The 20,590-nt window shown below is 39.2% G+C and overlaps 1 protein-coding gene across 1 annotated transcript in view; it reads left to right on the top strand.

Annotated features, from left to right (window-relative positions):
- The first annotated feature begins 2,320 nt into the window (after positions 1 to 2,320).
- The window catches only part of PIK3C2G (phosphatidylinositol-4-phosphate 3-kinase catalytic subunit type 2 gamma), a 173,366-nt gene continuing 155,096 nt past the window's right edge, over positions 2,321 to 20,590 (top strand). The window contains exons 1-5 of the mRNA XM_033514641.1: positions 2,321 to 2,505; positions 5,140 to 5,875; positions 10,551 to 10,633; positions 14,415 to 14,572; positions 16,451 to 16,562. Coding sequence (XP_033370532.1) covers positions 5,231 to 5,875; positions 10,551 to 10,633; positions 14,415 to 14,572; positions 16,451 to 16,562 — 998 coding nt within the window. The 5' untranslated portion in view covers positions 2,321 to 2,505; positions 5,140 to 5,230. The remainder of the gene's footprint in view (positions 2,506 to 5,139; positions 5,876 to 10,550; positions 10,634 to 14,414; positions 14,573 to 16,450; positions 16,563 to 20,590) is intronic.

Genomic DNA, 20,590 nt, shown 5'->3' with positions numbered 1-20,590 from the left:
GAGCTCTGGTCACTGCTGTCCTCACCTGGATAAGATAATTTAAGAATGGAGTGGGGTCTCTAAACATCTTTTTCAGTCTTTGGGTTATACAAACAAAAGTAGTTTTTGTTTTAATACTATGCCATAGCTCAACATATATGTATATTATACTACTATTTCTAAGTTTCATCAATAACAGAAATAGAAGGAACTATATTAATACAACAAAGTTTTCTAACCTTATACATATAACATTAATTTCAATATTTGCGAAAAGCCAGCAATATAATATGTGTCTATAAGATATTGTTATATAATAATATAGATAAGATATATAGATAAGTGATAGGTAGATAGATGGGATGGTGTCCCCTGGAGCCTGAGAAATCTCAGTTGCCGCTGTGCTCCATCTCTGTTCCGTGCCTCACAGTTTTGGGGAAATGACAGTAGGTGGCACTGGAGAATAGCAGCACAGAAGGATGGTTTTTTTCCGAAATGGAGCAATTTCGCTCTGTTTAGCCACATTTCCATCCCCACGGATTGCTAAAAAGCACTTTGCTGCATTCCCTTTGCAAGCCTAAAGGCTTCAAACGCGAGAGTGATATTTCAGAGAGCTCCAAAGCGCCTGTGAAGCAACACTGTGAGTAAAAGCCTGCTGAAGATACCGTGTTTTTTTCTGGGGGGTGTGGAGTGATTATTTTGGCAGCTCTTTCCCTGCAGCTCTGTATCAGACCCGGCTCCAAAGAGCACAAATCAAATCCGTGATTATTCCTTGATGGGAGTGAGCTGCCTCTCCTGCCGGCTGGTGGAGCAGCGAGAGTGTCTAAAAGAGGGAAAGGAAAATATCCCAGGGATTGTCGAGTTTTCTTTGTCTCTGGAGATGTTGTCCCACACCCCGGCAGAAGAGGCGGAGACAACTCTTGGTAGTTTAGGAGGAATTAGGGTAGAAAGTGACTCAGCAGTTCCCTGTCTGCTCCTTTCGTGGGAAGCACGAAACTGACAAATAGTGGCCACCCTAAAAGCCTGGGAAAATTCGGAAAATATTCAGATTTTCCCAAGAAAAACCTTCGTAGCCTTCTCCTAGAAATCACCACTGGGAGAGAGGCGGAGGGGTCCCAGCTCAGTTTGTATTTTGTGTTTGTGTGTGTTTGGGAATACGAGCTCTTCCCATGAGTATTTCCTGTTATATTCCTGTTTTCTCCTCCTCCTTGAGCTGTGCCCAGTCCCCGTGAGGTGAAGCAACACCACATAACCTCTGAAATGGCAGCTCCTAAAACTGGTGTGTGCTCCTCTCTCTCAGGATCACTTCACTGGCATCACTGGAAATGAGGCACAAATGCCACCAAACAGCTCGCAGAGCAAGCTGACATTTTAAGAGAATATATGGAGAATATATGAATATATGACAAAAAAATGCATCACCTTCCACCAACTGAAATAAGTTTTGTCCTTGGTTAACTGCTTCTAAATCACAATGACATCACTGACAGCTTTTGTGCTTTAAAGGCCGGGGCTTTTTTCCTGCAGTGCTTTATCAAATTATAACTTCAGTTTATCAGATATAAGAGACCAGATATTACTTATTAACTTTATATGCTTTATCCTAACCTGCTTGGCCTTATCACAAGGCTTTTTATAACCGAAATACTGTTTTGTTGACCCTCCCTCCCTGTTTCTGAGGATGTTTTCCTGCCTATTACGACCTTGGCATTTCTGCATGGCCACTTCAGTGGAGCAATTTATAACTTTTTAAGGAATGGTATGAAGTGTGAAGGCAAGTGGTCCCTGAGGGAGCTCCCTCTGTGTTGTGTCTGGAGCTCCCTTTTATGGAAGGTTCTGGGCTCTCTGAGGTTGTGGAAGGTGGATGTGGTCAGTGCTGTGTTTACTCCAGCCCTTTGCAGACAGCCAGGTCCTCGCTGGTCCCTGGGAAATATCCCAGAATGAGGGAGGTTCTTCCACTCTGGTGCCATCCCAGCTCTGCACGCTTTGAGGAGCCAAAGCCAGAGGGCCCTCAGAGGTTTGTACTGACCCACTGACCCCCTCCCCTGTGGCTGCAGCTGGGAGCTCCTGCTGGATCATACAGATGGAAGCTGTGTGAAGATGGAGTACAGTAACATTTTAGAATCCTGCTCTTGTGCAGAAGTCTTCCCAAGAGGCAATTCTTTCCCTTTAATGAAGTTTTTATTTTAAGCATGTTGGAAACTTGCACTGAAAGTGTGAGATAATCTACCACTATATATATATATATATATATATATATATAAAATAAAAAGTATGGTTGGGTTTCCAAGTCGAGAAGGAGGATAGATAAGTTGTTACCTTTTTATTGCTACAGCAGTTTGAATTTTCCCTGAGGGATGTCTTGGGAAGAGAATCATCACCGCCATAAACCGGTTAAACAGGAAGGAAAGCTCCTGGCGGAAAAGTTACGCCTCCTTGATACTGAAAGCACATAGGTCACCTGAAAATGTCTGTGAGCAGGAAGGCACAGGAGGCTCTATATCCTTCTAAAAAATTGTGTTTCAGGTAAGGAGTTGCAACAGATACTCTTACTGCTTAGCAAGTGCCCCAGTCATCTCCTCCTGGGATCGGTGAAAAGGGAAATTGAGCCCACAGCTTTTGTGCCAAGCTTTTTTAACGAGGATTCATGTGCATGTCCAAGTGTGGAAAGTGTTTTTGTGTGCTTGGGGGGCACTTGCAATGCTGTGAGACTCTCAAGTCTCTTGATTTGTAGGGATATTTTATAGTATTGGTTGGGATTCTCCCTTAAAATCCCTGATCCCTGAACCGCATGATTATGTGAAAATGCAGCTGTCATTCAAATGGACAAGGAGGGCTTCATAGTTGCAGGACTAAAAAACCCCAAACCCTCCAAAATTCAGTGTGAACTGAGAAACCACGAATCCAAATATCTACAAACTATAAACTTAGGTGTTTTATAAAAAAAATTAATATAAATTTTGCCTCCTTAGTGATTACCAATGCTCTTGACAAGACTCAGAAGGTGAAACGGTGGCTGGCAAAGAGCCAGACCCTTGCCTGAACTTTTTATGCTGCTTTGAAAAGGATGAGGAGCTGGCCCAAATAAATACAGAGCCTGGTGGTTCTGACCAAACTAGCACCACTTCCATGATGGAGATCTGCACCATGGCTTCCACTCTCAGGGATCAGTTTTAAATCCAAGCCCTTATGAAAGACACAAGATGCTTCTGTGCAGAGGTTACAGGAAGCCACAGCGGTGAACGAGCATGGTTTTATGTCGGATATTTATGTGCCATCATAAACAGAATTTGTTTGAAATGCAGGGAAAATATTTTAGAAACAGTTGAAAGGGTGCAAAAGGTATTGTACTTTCTATGCCTTGTAGTCTTCCAGACAGGCAAACCTTTTTTAAGTGGGACTGGAGGGAGATTTATTATTTTGTCTTCTGTTTCTTCCTGAAACGTTCCAGTTTTCAAGATGGGTTAAAAAAAGAGTGAAAGACCTTATGCTTCTTGATTTAATGGCTATATAATTTTCTTTCTTGTTTTCTTTCTTTTATTTACCTGCTGTAGAAATGAAAAACAGAGAAAGTTGTAAATTAGGACAATTTTGTGCAAGAAACTTCTGTTGTTATGCTTATTTCTTTTTTTTTTTTTAATGGTGTCATTTTTATCTAAAAACATAGCTAACTTCAGGATTCATTCTGAGAGAAAGCTGCAAAACTGTGATTGCATTTTAGATCACCATTCAAAGTGGTGTGCATCATTTTGGTTATCTGGCCTAGTGTGATTTCATAAATGTGGGGTTTTTTTCAACACTCTTAAAGCAAACCAAAGCATGCAACACATGGAATTACTAAGTGGAGTGTTTGAAACAGTAGTTCAACCTCTGGGTTGCAGGTTTTATTTCAGCCTGTTTAAGTTTTCATTTCATTTCTCATTCCACACTGTGGGTGACAGAAGCTTATGTCACCTGGAGTTTGGCTTAAAATGAAACAAAAATAAATATAATTGGAATGAATACCTTCTGTTGTAACATAGATTTTCATTGCAAGGTGCTATTATCTAAACTAATACAGTACCTTGGGGACTTAATGGAAAATCTATTTGTGCAGCTAAGCTTTAGCAATTTCTGAGAGCTTTTTTTATCTCAGTAGCTTTTTCTTTTTCTGCTCAGGGATACATTTTTTTGTTGAATTATTAAATCAGATGTCTCTGTTTCTTTTAGGTGATAAAATACTCCAGCACAACTGTGTGCAGTGTGTGGTATTGCTGTTCTGTGCCATTTGTGGGTTTTAGGCTACATCTGTATCAGTAAATGAAAATGGCCCAGAAGAGACTTTGGTTGTAGAACTAAACTCCCTTCCTAAAAAATATATCCTCATTCATACTGACAGCAGTTTCCAGTGCATGTTGCCCATCTGAAGCATTTGACACATGCCAAAATCAGATCAGGAAGTTTGTTAGTAACAACATTAATGATGGAGCTGCAGAAGCTCATGCCCTTGCCTGTTAATTTGCTAAAAAAAGTTCAGCCTCAGGATTTGAAGAGAAATTTATTTTATGAAACAAGAAACAAAAAAAGGCTGAAATTTTATTTATCTTTTCTTCCCTTTATATGTGCCATAGTCTAGCTTTTGGGGAATACTAACTGGAGGTCCATATCTTCTATATTCTTTGACTTAACTTTCTTCACCTGATTGCACTAAGATAAAAAGTGGTGGGATATGAAGGACTTGGAGGCACAAAAAAGAGGAAAATGTGAATGAAACTGACAACCATTAATGCAAAGTCTGCTTTCCTGCATTGTGTGCTATGCAAGTGTAGAAATGATGGGAAAAACATAGAGATTTTATTTAATATTTGTCAGAATTAGTATTTAGATCAGTTGTTTCAGGCAACCTGTTGTTATTATTTAGGAGTCAAGGATAATAATAATAATAATAATAATAATAATAATAATAATAATAGCAGTAATTTGTTGTTATTAGTATTAAAACTACAGTAATAATAATATATTTGAAAGTAAGGATCAGAAAAAAGAATAATCAAGCTCCACATTAAGGAAATATTTCCACTCTCTGGAGAAAGCTCTAAAACAAAAAAGACCAAAGCAGTGTAGTGCTCTCATTATATTAGATATTTTGGGGTTTAACTTCCACTCTGTGCTTCCTTTCAGTGTGGCTCCAGCTCTGAACACTGCTCTCTTGCCCTTGGAGCTGTTATGAGACTTTCCTGAGGACCAAAAGGACTGAAGTGAACAATCAGCCATGGCACACTTTGGGAGGGTGCCCTTCCCACACAGTGAATTCTGTGAAGAACAGCCTGAGGACCAAACAATTTACCCTGTGTGCCATTCTGGTTCTGATGGGGAGATCCCCCTAGGATTTGATCAAATAGTTGATGAAGTCAGCAATGAATTTTTTTTTTATGGTTCATCCCATCTGCATCATCACGAAGAAATATTTTTCCCATCAGACCTTTTCAGCTGGAATGTGCCTGACCAGCAGCTTTACAGCCACCCTCCTGTTGCTTATGGAGAGCTTTTCCCTGGAAATCCAATCCCTCACTGGCAGCAAGGCACAGTGTCACCAATGGTTGGCTTCAGACCTTCAATGCCACCCGATTTCAGAAACTTCTCTGTGGTGGATTCCCACCCCTACAGCCGTGAGAGAGAACACCATGGAAGGGACAGCGTAAATTCAATTCCAAATGTGGAAAGGGGCAACACAAACCCGGAGTTTCAGATAGGCTTTGACAATCTGGATGCTCCAAGTCCTGTTTTCATAGACAATTATCCATTTGGACCAAAAGTGAGAGAAGAAAGTGGAAATGGGGAAGCTTCTTTAACCAACACTTCCAGAAGGTGCAACATAGGACCTACCCACCCCCAGGGCTCTGGACATAACAGAGAGGTATTTAAATGGTTTTATATTAGCAGTGCTTAAAGTTTTTTGTTCTTGTTTGTGTCCTTGTACTTTGTGTGTTCACTCACACTGTTGCAACATGGATTAGAAGCACTTTATTTAAAGACCTTATGAAAAATAAAACATTTATGCCTCAGGGGAAGCAAAAGAATTTTATGCCAGAAGAGAATCTAGATTATGGTCTAGAATGCTCCAGTAGGCTCATTTTATGGCTCACTGAACCATAAAACTACCAGAGAAGGATAAGTACAGAAATGTAAAGTTGTGTTTGAAAGATTAGATGACAAATCTTTATGGTCTGATATGAAATCTGAGATTCAAAATAACAATACATTATGTTGAATCTGGTCTTGGTTTGGTTTTTGTTGTTATTTTGGTTTGGGTTTTTTTGGGGGGGGTTTGTTTGTTTGTTTTTTGGGGGGGGAGTATTGGGTTCTTTTTTTGGGGGATTGAGACAGATTACTTTCTCTGTGTCTAGACTGGCTGACACATCCTGATCCTGAGAGATGAAACATACTACCTTCACTATGTTCTGCATGAACTTCCGTGTGCATATATAATTATTGTCTAAAAATAGAAACATCTACTCTAGCTGGAAGCTGGATCCTGTGACACACACTCTGTCTTTTAGCTGTCTGTCTGAAGCCAACCCTTTATCTTTTTTCCTCCCTCATCAGGTGTTCATAGCTCTATTCATGATTTTGCCATTTTTAATAACCATGTCTTATGGGACTCCCATGAATCTCTATGATGTTATAGCTGCCCTCATTCTCTTTCTTTCAAAATCCTGATATGAAGAAGGGAGAAGAAAATGTTAAATCCTTCCTTTCCTCCAGTCCTTGTTAGCATTCTGAATAGGAATCCTGAAATAGCCTACAGGATACCTCTGCACCATGAATATTAAAAGACAGTTTAGGCTCACCTTCTGCCTTTAGCTGCCAGTGATTACAGTATCATACAGCAAAAGGGGAAGAGGCACTTGATTGACTTGTTTCTGTCTCTGAGTAAGGAGAACTATAAAAGTAAACATATGCAGGCCCAGACAGATGGGAAGGCAGCGGGGGAAAATATATCTGAGGACAAGAACTCTTAAGACTAATTTTGTGTGCTGCATTTTAGAATTTCAGTGATGAATGCAAAGGAGGAGGGGAAGAATAGGTGGAGAGACAAAAGGCTGTTGTTGCTTTTTACTCATGATAGGAAAACTAAAGCGTGCTGACATGATGATGAAAAGAACAAACCTTCCCAGGAGAAAAGCAGAAAATAGTGGGATACAAATGAGCAGGAGGAGATTAAATCATGGGATGGGAAGAAGAGGTGCTAGAGGAAGCGAGCATTTAAGAACAGGCACAAACGCCTCTGTGACGGAGGAGGAGAGAATTATAGGGGAGGGAAGAGAAGAGCTGAGTGAGTCAAGGGCAACTACAATCGAATGTGTGGGAGGATTTGATTAAGTCAGGGGAGTATTTGAGCTGTTTAGCTCGAAGAGGAAGAAATGGGAGAGAAGAGTGAATTGATTTGCAGCATAAAAATCACTGTGGTCACAGGAATTCCTTCAGGGAGAAAAAGCCATGTCAGGATAGAAGGAGCCATGGCAAGGGGCTGGCAGCTGAACCTCGAGATGATAAGGGAAAATAAGTGTTAAAGAAACTCCCAGAGAGAGGGAAGAGCAAAAAAAAACCTGTAAAGCATTTACTGCTGCTGGGGGTTTTGGAAAAAAGTGCTGTGGGGTGACAGACCTGATGCTGAGTAAGACAATCAGAAGGGTTGGAAAAGTGGAACACCACAGCAAAAGCATGAGAAGAAGTTGGATTTGTGAGGTCCAGAAGAAGTAAATAATGCATCCAAGTAGTAGGAGATGAGAACCAAGACTTCAGAGTGAAATACAGAGGATGCTGAGACAGGGAGATTAGAATTGAGTTGGGTCATAGGTAGGCAAGATGAAATATTGACATTACTGAAATCATACTGATGTTCTGATCTGTAGCTCTTGGATGCAGTTTTATGGTCCTAGCCTTTATTTAATGTGTGCTAATCAAAATATTCCCAATGTAATAAAGGAATCATTAATTTTTTTCTGGCCTTGTCATTTCAGGTCGGATGTTCAAAAATACTATCTATAACATCCCAGTGAAAGGAGATGTTATTTTTTTCCATATTAGAAAGAAAACTGAAATAAAACCTAAAAATTATCTAATATATTTAGCTACTCTATCTATGATATTTAGCATCTAATTCTAGATTCCAATGTTTTCAGAGTAACTAAGAAAACTCATATCTTCACCCAAGTCCCATCATGAGACCAAATATCACGATTTTGTTTCAGGTGCTCCAGAAATGAGAAATACACTATGACTGTTGGAAGGATGGTTTAGGTGACTTGATTAGCATAATGTAAGAAGTCTGTGATTGGAAAAAGATTCCAGTTTTCAAGGGCTGCATTCGGTTGCTTCATCCCTGTTGTCATTACTTCTCTCCATAGGCAGTTCTGTCTCATTCACTGCTCTCTTCAACATATTTTCAATGCAAGGAAGCTCAAGTCCTGTTGAAAAATAATGTGTAATATGGTGACCATGTAATTAACATTTTACCTTTATATGCAAGGAGAAGAAAGTAAAGTTTCTGGACATGTGAAAAGAAGACATGACCAAGCTAAATCTCTCGTCCTTACAATTCATCAATGGAGCTGGAGCTATTTATCTCCTTTATATACCTCTGACACCAGAATGAATTTGAGTGACTTGGCAATGGTATTTTCCAGATGTGTAGACTATTACTAGGCTGCACAGGATTCTTGTTTGCCATTAGGGATCACTCAGAGATGCTGCCAGCAAAGGCCCAGAAAAGCAGAGGGCTCCTGTGTCACTCCTGTGTCACTTCTGTGTCCTGCAGGGAAAGATCCAGATTGCAGCTTTGGGCTGTCAGACTCCTCTTTTCCACCCTTTAGAAATGATCTAATCAGACTCTTCTTCAAGCCATGAGGATCTGGGGATTCATAACCGTGTCCCTGTGGCAAATTATGCATTCCAAGGCTTGTCCTTCTTCTTGCTCAATTCCTCTCTGCTTCTCCTTGCTTAGTTTGCCATTGTGGTTTTGCTCTTTTAATACCTTCAGTCCCATTTAAGGTTGTGCCCCACCTTTTCTTACCTATGAACTAATTTTATTAGCTTTTCATTTATTTCTCTATTTTCATGTATTTTTTCCAGGGCACTGTAACTGCTCTGCAAGGACAGAGCTGCAGGAGGAAAAGGAACCTTTGTTTTTGTGGGGTTTTTAATGAATAGGCAATTGTGGGAGGCTGTTACTAAATCACTCATAATTTCTAAATAGTGCACATCATCCAGAAGTTCTTATTACTGTCTGATGAAACAAATTGTAAGGTAGGTGCCTAACCAGAATGGAAAGAATGAGCCAGTGGAGGTCTTCTATTTTCACTGGATTTTGATGGACCTTTTTCAGCAGTTATTAGAACCAGGGAATGATGGACTATTGATTTCAATTGCTAAATTTAATTTTCCTCTCTTATTTACGCCCTCAGGATTATCCATTGTTCTTCTTACCGGACAATTTCAATTTTCCCCTCTATTCCCCTGTTAGTATCTTTAAATTTTATATGCACTCTCCTAATGCTTTATGTAGTATTGTGGGTGATGAAAATGCTACATACCATCAGTTTTGGGTCTCATTGTATCAACATAAGGTTCCTGACTTTTGAGTTTTCAGTTGTGCCATTCTAATTTCAGCTCCCAGCAGATCTCTCATCTTTTATAATCATCCCACCTTTTAAACTATAACTTAAATTTCCCACCCTGCATCTTTTAATGCATATTGCACATCCTTGTCCAGCCAAAAAGAATCTTAAATTCTGTTTATTAGTTATTTTTTAATAAATTTCCACACTTTTATATAAGCTATTATTCAAATTATAAAAGAAACCTTTGGCCACATCTCAGTTTCCTCTTCTGTGACACATCCCTTCTCTTTCTGAAGGGCTTTAAAAGCTCTTATATGGTTAAGCCTTGTAATATCTCTACCTACAAGAGTAGAAAAGACTTGCAGATGTAAGAGCATTAAATTCTTTCCTGGAGGTAATGTTCTGCCTGAAGAATACTTCAGGCAAACAGACAAAGGGATGCCTGGCCCAAAGCAGTGGCTCAGACCTCTGGTCTCTGAGTTCATGGAAAATGTGTGGGGATTTTTCATGTTCAGGAGAACCCACTGGCTCCCTCTTCTCTGCCTTAGGGACTGACAGGTTTATGGAGTTTGAGGGGATGCTGAGCTTCCTGCCAGGGCAGAGAGAAAGAAAATAAGGATTAAATAAGCATAAGCTTCAGTTTGTCCTTCTCCCTTTTGTAAAGGAAATATCTGAATTTGGATTTATCTGAGCCAGGTGGATTGTGAAAGCTTTGTCTGAAATTCCTCCTGTTCTGTGTGGAGGGGTAAAGCAGTTGTTACCCAGGGCAGCTGATGCTTTGTGACTTCTGAAAGCATTTAGAGTGCAGTCAAAATGGGGTCATTTGTGTTTATTTGGAGCTCTGTCAAGTCAGGGGAGGAGTGATAGGCGCTCATGGGGAAAAATTCAAGGTTAGCCTTATGGTCTTTCTGCTTCTGATATCTAAATAACTCAGCTCTGTTTCTTCTGGGGTCTTTTTGGTGTTTTTAGGCTGCGAGTTGGTCTATCCAGCTGATTGAAGCAGATCAAGGAAGTAATGAAAGCACAGTTGGTTTTTGCAACGCAGTGGAGAAGTAAGTAATGAAAAAGCTCTTTTCAGCCAACTATCACATTCCACTTACTCACATTAATTGGATTGGTTATCCCTGTGTATTGGGGCTGGCTGGGATGGAGTTAATCACCCCCTCACAGGGCTGGGCTGTGTGTTGGCAGCTAGGAAGGTGTGGGTGGTACACCAGTGTTGTGGCTGCTGCTGAGCAGTGTTCATCATTGTGACATTTGTCTGAAACCCTTCTTCCTGGAAGGAGGCTGAGCACTGCCTGCTGATTGGAAGTCGAGGATATTTTGTCTTCCCTTAATTACATGTGTGATTTTATTTTTTTTTTCTTTAGTTAAACTGCCTTTATCTTGACCCAGTATGGTTTTTCCCTATCTTTTCTCCCCCTTCCCCTGTACTGAAAAGGAAGGGAGTGGTGAGAACAGCTTGGTGGGCACCTGGCTTCCACCTAAGGTCAACCAAGCACACCCTGCAGTCCTGAACAATGCTGTAATTCCAGTGTCCACTTCAATAAGGAAACACCTCTCATTTTGGTTTAAATATTAAAAATCAGGAAGAAACATCAATTCAAAAAATATATCTCTGGTCTGCTTTATTAGTGAAAAGTGCATTTAACTCTTCACTGGTTTATAGTGTGTGAGGGTTCCCATCCTTTTTCTTCCGTTGTCTTGGACAATGTTAGTGCCTGTGCAGCTCTGAGCAGGAAAATAAGAGCTAGAGGAACTGATTGAGACCAGAATTGCTCCATACTGTCATGATGGAAAGTGAGACTTAGCAAGTGACAAAACCTACTTTAATTATATTTTACCATTACACTTAATAGCCTGACTTAATGGCATAGAACATCTTTTACTTTCTTAATCTTCTGCAAAAAACTAAATTGTGTTGAAATCCAAGCACACAAAAATTTACAAGTATTTAGACCATCTGTGCAGATTGATTTTTCTTTTGTAGATATTCACGGATCACACTGTCAAGTTGTTAGCACAAATGCACACTTTCCCCCCCTGGAAAGTCGCTGGAAAATGGAATCCTGATTTTCTTATTAGACTTTAATGAATTGATTTTATTCAAGGTCAGCCAAGGCTGCTTCTCTTAAAAGAAAAAACCCAAAACAACCCAACCAAAAAAACCCAGTTTGATGTGGCACTGAAATTAAGAGAGATTACATTATATATTTAAATGGGGTGGTTGGATCCAAAACATGCTCAGTCACATGTCTCCGTTTCCTTTTCCACAGCTCATCAGCTTGAATCCCAACCCAATCCTACCACGAGATACATGAAGGCACATTCCACAGGACTGCTTTCCTCCCAGCTATTCAGATTTTTTTTACTGTCTAAACATTCTAATTATAGGAAAAGCTTTATATTGGTTTTTGAATAGATGAGCTTATTTACAGGGCCAAAAAGATAAACACTAATAAGCCATTCTTGTTTTGCAGGAACTTGTTTTGTGTGTGCCATGAGCAAATGCTCTTAAAGAAAATAAGAACAGCTTTTACTTTTCTTCTATTAAATAAGTAGAGAAACATTTTTAGGACAAAATGTCACTGTAAACAAAAGACCAAAAAAAATGTCATAAATTTTCAAATAACTTACATTTTCATTCCTGCCAAAAGAGCATCCTCCCAGTGCCCAGTGAATCTCAGTTTCTGGCAGTTTCACATGTCAGGGCAGGATATATAATTCAGACTCTATGGCATGCATTCTTGCAGCTCAAATAGAAACCCATTGTGTTTTTCTCTAGGTCATACTTGCACAGGTAGCAGTCTATAATTGAAGGATCTGGTTGTAAATGACTGTAAATGAGTGTTCAAAAGCCCATTCTCAGGTTACTTTAATGGTTATGAACAGAGCTGTAGTGAGCAGTCATCCCTGGGTGGCTTCAGAGCACATCCTAAAGAGAGTTTCAGACCAGAAGATTCCAAGCTGGCAGTCTCAGGGCTCAGTGCTGCAAAATGCAGAGTTCCTCCAGCTCTCAGTGTCTTCAAGGATGTGTTTTGCACTGCAGAGGAACACATCATCTTATGAAATTCTGTGAAAGAGCAAATCCCCACAAATGTCAGTACTTTCTGAGTTGTTGCAGCACAGAAAACAAGTAGCACAAGATTTTATTTGTATAGTGTTTGTATGGTACATCAGTTATGCTTTGGAAGACCCAAACTTTCAAAGTTTTGCAGTGTTTTTCCCACCTGCCCAGGCCAGAAGCCCTTTAATCACATGAGAACAGTAGATGGCCATAAATGAGCAACACTCTCATAAACCATACAGGGTTTTTATCTGAAAAGCATGAAAAGCAAATTTGTGTCCCCACATTTTGCTAAAATATGAACAGTGTGTGGGTAGGGAAGGAGATGAGGCTGGCTTAGTTTTGGAATGACTGTATGTGCACATAGCCTGGTAATTTGAGGCTGGGTAGTGAAGTTTCATTTCATTCAGTCCTTGCCTTTCTTGCAGAACCATGTTACAGGGGAAAAGCAGTACCTTGTGCACAAAGAAAATAGACTGACACCAGCTACACAGGTCACCCAAACAGCCTCTGTGGTGTAATGGTTTCTAACCAAGAGTATAAATCCACCTTGTACTGGAGGTACTCTTGTCAAGGCTCATTTCCTCCCACCCCACTGAAACATCAAGCCCCTGGCTTTTCATGATAAGAAATGGGCTGCTTGGCTGGGTTAGGAATTTTGGAAACCTAGACTCCTTTTTTCTTCTTTTTCTTTCTTTTTTTTTTCTTCTCAAGCTGTAAAATGCAGGGCACAGAAGAGTAGCTCATGTGGTTGTTTAAGAGACTTGGGCAGCAGCTCTGAGGCAGGAGGTAACGCAGGAATGGAGACTTTCATGTGAGAGAGCTGGGGCTCAAAATACACTTAAGAGACACATTACAAAGCACTCACAGCCCAGAAGCTACAAAATGCTGCGTGAACCAACAAACAAAAGAGAATTCAGGATGCTTAGTACAGGATGTTTGGGTTTAGCTGCTAAATATTCAGACCAATTAGTGAAAAATAAAGCTTCAGCTGGTGCAGTATGTACCTTTACCTGCAGCTGCAGAGTGTATTTGCTTAAAAAGCAAGTTTAATCCCAGATGATAGACATAATACCTGTGAGCAGTGTTCATCAGGAAATGGGACCTCAGGAGGAATTAGCTTCTGCAAATCTATGGCAACTGGAAGGAAGAGCAATGTATTTTATAGGTAATGGTGTATCAGAGGGACTCACTGACTGCAAGTGTTACTGCACTCAACAGACCTTTACATAAATACCCAGGGTTTTAGTAATGAGGATTTCAGATTGGATTTGAGAGAGTTGTGGAAATTGAGACTCCTTAAGATTTTGCATAGGAAGCATGTTCCTGTATTCATTTTGACCAGATGTCCTAGTTGCAGCTGTCTGTGCATGTGCTCTTGGCCATTTTTGTGTTAAAACTCTGTTATTTAAGTACATATTTGTGTGCTGTCATTTCTCCTGAGCTCAGGGTGCACTGAAGTCTCTGTTTAAACTCCTTTTGGTTTCACTGAGGTCAGGCTCAGCAGTGCTTCTGTCAACTTCAGGAGGATTTTGCTGATGGTTTCCCTAAAATAACAGATGTAGTTATGTGTGCTGATACGCAGTTATCTTACTAATGTATGAAAACAGAGTTTGTGCTGCTACCATTTCTCTCCACACAATTTTATTTCTAACAGCTCTCTATGTATCATCATATGTATCTTGAAGAGTTTTTGTTTTGCTCTTAGAAGAGGCCAAAAAATGCCCAGCTCTTTAGACATAGTTTCTTCACGTGTTCTTTTTCAGAATCAGAAATGCCTATCCTGCTTTTGATTTGAAGACAAATACTGGAAAAATCTGGAGTATCTCAACAAGGTTCCCAGAGCATATCCTTGGTGGAACAAAATTCAGAATCAGCATTTGGACAGATTTTTCACCACATCCTCTACTTCTTACACAACATGGTAAGGTGATCGAGGTTGTGTACAGGTCTGGGGAAACACACCAGTCATCAAATGAAAGGAGAAAATCCAAGTAGGTGGGAAGGATAAAGGAAAATAATTAAGAGTTGGAAGAGTTTACCCATGAAGTTTGTGGAGTCTCCAGGTTTGGAGATCTTTAAGGTCTTAAAAAATCTTGAACAAGGTGGTCTGAATTCAGTGTTGACACTGAATTCTCTTTGCAAGGAAAGGGGTCCTTCCTAACCTAAATGATTCTGTCATTAATGACTAAGAGAAGCTACCACTGCTCTTGTGCATCCTGTGATTAATGGGAGAACCTTTAATTCCAGCTCTAGTAACTTTTATTTCTGCAACATGCAAAAATAAAAGAAAATAAATCATCTTTCCCCCTCTCTTCCTGTGCTGCTTTATTAAGCCATAGTCTTTTTTGTCTTTTTTTTTTTTAATGAATCATTTCTTTAGTTTTCAAGGAATTATTTGACTGTAAAAGGATGAGTATTAATTACCCTAAACTTGTTTAGACTAGGTAAACAGTAAGGTTGAAGTAGGAGGAAGATGTACTCTTTATTGCACCATTTAATGTAAAGTATTGTTCAGTTAGGCAAGAACTATTGGCAGAGCAAGGAAAGGAAGATGGATCTACAGAGTGGAAATGAGTGATACTAGCAGGTTTTGGATTTTTTTCCAGTGAGTGACCTGAAAAAAGTTCATGCTACAATTTTAATTCAAGATTCTGTGTTGCTCTTAATTTTCTGGATGGTCTAAATCCCGCCAACCGCACTGCATTTTACACTGCAGTTTACAGTGGAGAGTTCTCAGAAGGCTAAATGATTCAAACTGGTAAAACCAGGAGAAAAATGTGTAATTGAAGTGTCTTTTTGAGAAAAAAAAAACCAAAACCACTCAGTTTTGCAAAGGAAAAAGAGCATTTTCAGAAGGAGCTTTTGAATCCATTCAGGCATTTGTTTTTCCCTGGGGAAAACCAACCAAAGCAAAAAGCAAGCTGTGGTAACCTACACTGTTTTATTTCAGTTTTGTTTCTGTCATAACCCCCTCCCCTAGAAAGGGCAGCTGTTCTCTGAAGCTTTCCCATCCCCTTCAACATAAAACCAAATTTATCAGACATGTTTCTAAATTATGCAACTCTTCTTTTCCATTTTTGATCAATTCTTCTAAAACAGACAGAGAGAAAGTGCATTGGCACGTGTTGGAAAATGGATTAAAAAGTGGAACTGGAGAAAATTCTCAAAATGTTAAAATGTTTCTGAGCAGCAGGTTGTACAAACTAACATAGAACTTCCTGATTTATAGGGATTATGTGTATTTTTATACTACTATGTGCCTACATGTAAATAATATAATGTATTGCATATATAAAATACATTAGAGTATTAATTTACTTCTTGATATTAATTTACTGCTTTGTTATGGCTAAAACTGTGTGCATAGCAGAAACCATGCCAAGTAACATTCTGGAGCCTTTTTGTATCATAAGTGGATACAGAATCAACTTTTGCATCATTGGAAATGTACCAAAATGTTCATCAGGAAAATGAAAAAATAAAAATAAAAATGCCACTTGTCTGTTCCTTTCCTCCTGGGAATATTGTCCACTTCTTCTTCATTCCAGATGGCCAACAAATTGCTCTTTTACTCTAAATGGACATAGATTCCATGTCAGATAGAATATTTGAAGCAAAGTTTAAAAAAAATAATAATAATAAAAGCAAGTGTGTCCTGATCTAGTTCCTCTTGATGGAGCTAGTCTGCAGCAGTTGTTAGGAATTAGAGAAAAAACCAAACTATTTTCTTAGCTCAAGTATGTAGCCTGCATTTCTCTAGCAAGCTACTATTAATTTTCCTTGCTATCTTTATTTACAGCTGGCTGTATCACTCACGACTTAATTGTGGAGATCCTCCATTGCACAAATCGATACCCAGCCCGGGAGGAATGCCTCCTGAGTGTTTATGGCTCTGATGAATTCTTACAAAAGTAAGTAGCTCATTAAGCCAGGAGCCATGTAAACAGAGCCACGGGGAGAGGTAGGGTGTCAGCTTCCAAACACTCCAGGAGTAGTTTCTGGAACTCCTGGTGCTTGTTTGCAGAGAGGATGGTGTGATGAGGATTCAAATCCTCTTCTGTGGAAGTTTTGTGCAGCTTTTGTTTGACTCCATTGTCCTTCTGGTCTTTCTCATCTGTGATACAAGGATGCTGCTGCCTCCAGCATCCCATAGAGGTGTTACAAGCAAATCCTCAAAGGGGGAAATCACCAAAGAGAGGAGAAACAGTATTATACATCTGCAGAGTAGGTCATTTTTCTTCATATCCAGTTGCAGTAGCAGCAAAGCAAGTTAAGTCAGCACAGTGGTGCTGAATGCAAGTTCAAAACACATTAAACATACAAACAGCAGGTCTTTCTGAATGCACACAGTTTACAGGTAGGGAAATAAATGCTCTGATTCACATTAATCCAGGTATTCTCTCCTGGTAATTGAAAGTACTGCTGGACTCAGCTAGTTGATTTTTGCCCTGTGGCAGCTTAAGTTCAGCTGTGAGCAAAAGTGAGCAGGTTCTGTGTTAAAGCACTTAAAGTGCAGGCAGTTGTCAGCTGGGCTTTGTGGAACCTAGCTCTCAGCAGAAGTTTTGTGGTACCACGTGTAAAAAACGAGGTTCACATATTTTTTATAGAATTTAAAAGTTTAATAGAAAGACAATTATGTGATAAAGTTACAGATACAGCTGGGTGTCTCTGCATTCAGCCAGGAGAGCACACCTTACTAACAAAGGATTGTCCCTTAAAAACAGAATCCTACTACATATCCATAAATTCTTATACATAATTCAGACATTCCTCTTAAGTTTTGGATGTTTCNTAAAGTGCAGGCAGTTGTCAGCTGGGCTTTGTGGAACCTAGCTCTCAGCAGAAGTTTTATGGTACCATGTATAAAAAACGAGGTTCACATAATTTTTATAGAATTTAAAAGTTTAATAGAAAGACAATTAGGTGATAAAGTTACAGCTATGGCCGGGTGTCTCTGCATTCAGCCAGGAGAGCACACCTTACTGACAAAGGATTGTCCCTTAAAAACAGAACCCTAATACATATCCATAAATTCTTATACATAATTCAGACATTCCTCTTAAGTTTTGGATGTTTCTTTGTTTAGTTTTTTAACTTGCCCCCTTCTCCATAGATCAATCTTCTTGATCGAGTTTCACATTCCCTGATAACAGAAATGCAATAAATTCCTCCCCTGGAGCTCTGGTCACTGCTGTCCTCATCTGGATAAGATAATTTAAGAATGGAGGGGGGTCTCTAAACATCTTTTTCAGTCTTTGGGTTATACAAACAAAAGTGGTTTTTGCTTTAATACTATGCTATAGCTCAACACACATGTATATTATACCACTATTTCTAAGTTTCATCAATAACAGAAATAAAAGGAACTATATTAATAAAACAAAGTTTTCTAACCTTATACATATAACATTAATTTTAATATTTGTGAAAAGCCAATATTATAATATGTATCTATAACACCACGTTAAAATGGCACTGCAGGAATCACAGCTCACCTGTTAGAGGTGTAAAAAGTGTTAGATAAAACAGTATATGTCTACAATTGAAAGGGAAGATTTTAGAAGCAGTCATATTTGCAGGGGAGTGTAAGAATTACCTGAAGTAGCCTAGTGCAAATCAGTTTGATTAATGAAAGCAAGGTAGCTGTGAGAGCAAACATCACACAATGTAAGTTAGCTTTGCTCTGTATCCATCTTGGGCATCTCCACCCTTACATGGCACACAGGCCAAATGTTCATATGTTCATAGTGAATTACATTTGGCAGCTAAAGATGCCAAGATTGCCTCTTCAACATTGCTAAGCCCACTCTTCTCTCATTCCAATCTCAGTTAAAGCAGGAGCTGGAACAGGAAGGTGCTTTGTTAATCATTAGAATACCAGAAGCACCAAGCAGAGAACCAGGTCATACATAGATCTGTTAGTTACAGAAGAAGAATTTAAAAACAGATTTTTTAATTATTTTTTTTTTTAAAGATGCTGTCATGATTTCAAAGAAATTACTAAAAAATGGAAATAATGAACCATTGTATTTAGGGTGAGCTCAGTGCATTATGTGCTGAGGAGTTTTGTTTTCATTGCTGGGGTGAATGCATAGATAGCAGACTCTTTAAATTCCTGCACTCGTAGAATCTCTGCACGTCTCATTAGCAGTGAAACAAGGTCAATAATGTTCTCAGCTTTCTTACTTTGCTCCTTCACTGTCATTCACGAAGCACTGAGCTGCACTTCTAACTTCAGCAGCTTGTATTTCTATATTGTGCTGTTGAATTCAGCTCCCTTTCTTCTGCCTCTCTTCAACAGAGCCTTGCATCTGAAATTTGAAACCCCAGACCCTAAGGATCCCTTGGGTAGTTTAACATGGCCTGAGGAGTTGCCTCAGGGTGAAATTTTTCCTCTGTGTGGGCTATCTTCAAGTGCAAATTGGTTTCCTCCCAATGTTGCTAGCAGAGTGATTTGATACACTTGTGCACATCTCTTCCCCAGAAAAGTATTTGGAGTCTGTTCACGGGTGAATTGCAGTAGAAGTTCCTCAAGTTCTAAGGCAGCAAAGGGAATAAATACTCTGCTGCTCCTGCTGTACTGTAATCCAGAAAAAAACCTGAAGTGAAGCCAAAAAGGTGATTTGGTGAATTGTTCTCAGAACAGAGTGCTCTAGTGAAGCAGACAGCTCTGTCAAGATTTGTCAAAAGCTTTCATTTACTGTTATATTGGATTGTATTAATGAGTGCTTCAGCCCACCTCCTGCAGAAGCACCTGAAAGACTTGATGATTTTTAAAATCCATTTAGTTTTGAATGAGACAGGGAAGGAAAAATACTTCTGTGCTAATGACCATTACACCATTGCACAATGACATTACATTCCATCCTCCATCCTTCCTACACAGAAAACCTTGGGTTCACATCCTGCCCGACTCATACAACATCAGATTCCAAATACCCACATTTTAAAGATACCAGAAGATAGCATACAGACTGCAGGTCAGTCTGTATTTAACAGAGCCATCTGTAGAATTCTGATTTGGAATCTGTTTTCTGGTCTTTAAGTTCATTGTGTTTACTGTGGGAAACCTGGTCTTGCTGCAACCTGCAGGATTTCCTTTTTACCCCCATCAAACAAACCTAGATCCACCTTTAAATCTTGCTCTCACACTTTCCTATCTTTCCTTATATTTAAAATGGATGCCCCTAAATATGATTTTATGATGCCTTTCATGAAAAATATTATTTAATAATAAATTATATTGTGCTTAAACACCTTGTGTGAAATAACTCCTGGCTCTTAATGGCAGCAGCTAGCTAAAACCAACCCCTCCATTTTTAGAAAAGCAGGCCAGGATCTCAGGTCATCCTGAAATGCCTAATAAAAGAAAACATATGAGTGTATACTAGAATGTGGATGTTTAAAAAAAAATAATTTTATTTTAGTGATGTTTGTGCTAGCAATAGGTCTCAGTAATATAGATCAGCAAAGGAATGTAGTACAACAATTATAAGCTTTAAGCTTTATTTCTAAACATCCTTTTATTTTAAGTTGTCAGAGTATTTAAAGTTCCATCCACACTCTCACATGGTATAATTTGCACAGCTGCCTTATTGCTTTGCAGTTCAGCCACCACAGTGAGCAGAGGAATGGAATTGAAAAATCTAAATGCTTATCTTTTCTTCTAACATGCCTGCCTGTGACCTTATTGATGACATTTTTTTTGTCTTACTAATTCTGTTCTCTGGGAATTGAAACCTAAATAAAAATTGGTTTTCACTCAAAGTGAAGTTTAAGCTATTAATTATAGACTGACATAGACATAATCATGCAGATTGAAATCATAAGAAGCAAGCACCTTTGGATGTATATGTTCTTTGTGAAAAATAAACTTAATTTTCTCTTGTCACTGCAGATTAAATTTCTCATTCAAAGATGCTACTAGCCGAGTTACTTA

The sequence above is a fragment of the Parus major genome, chromosome 1A (assembly GCF_001522545.3).
Source record: "Parus major isolate Abel chromosome 1A, Parus_major1.1, whole genome shotgun sequence".
Lineage (NCBI taxonomy): Eukaryota > Metazoa > Chordata > Aves > Passeriformes > Paridae > Parus > Parus major.
The sequence above is the reverse complement of the archived record's forward strand: the minus strand, read 5'-3'. Positions and strand labels throughout refer to the sequence as shown.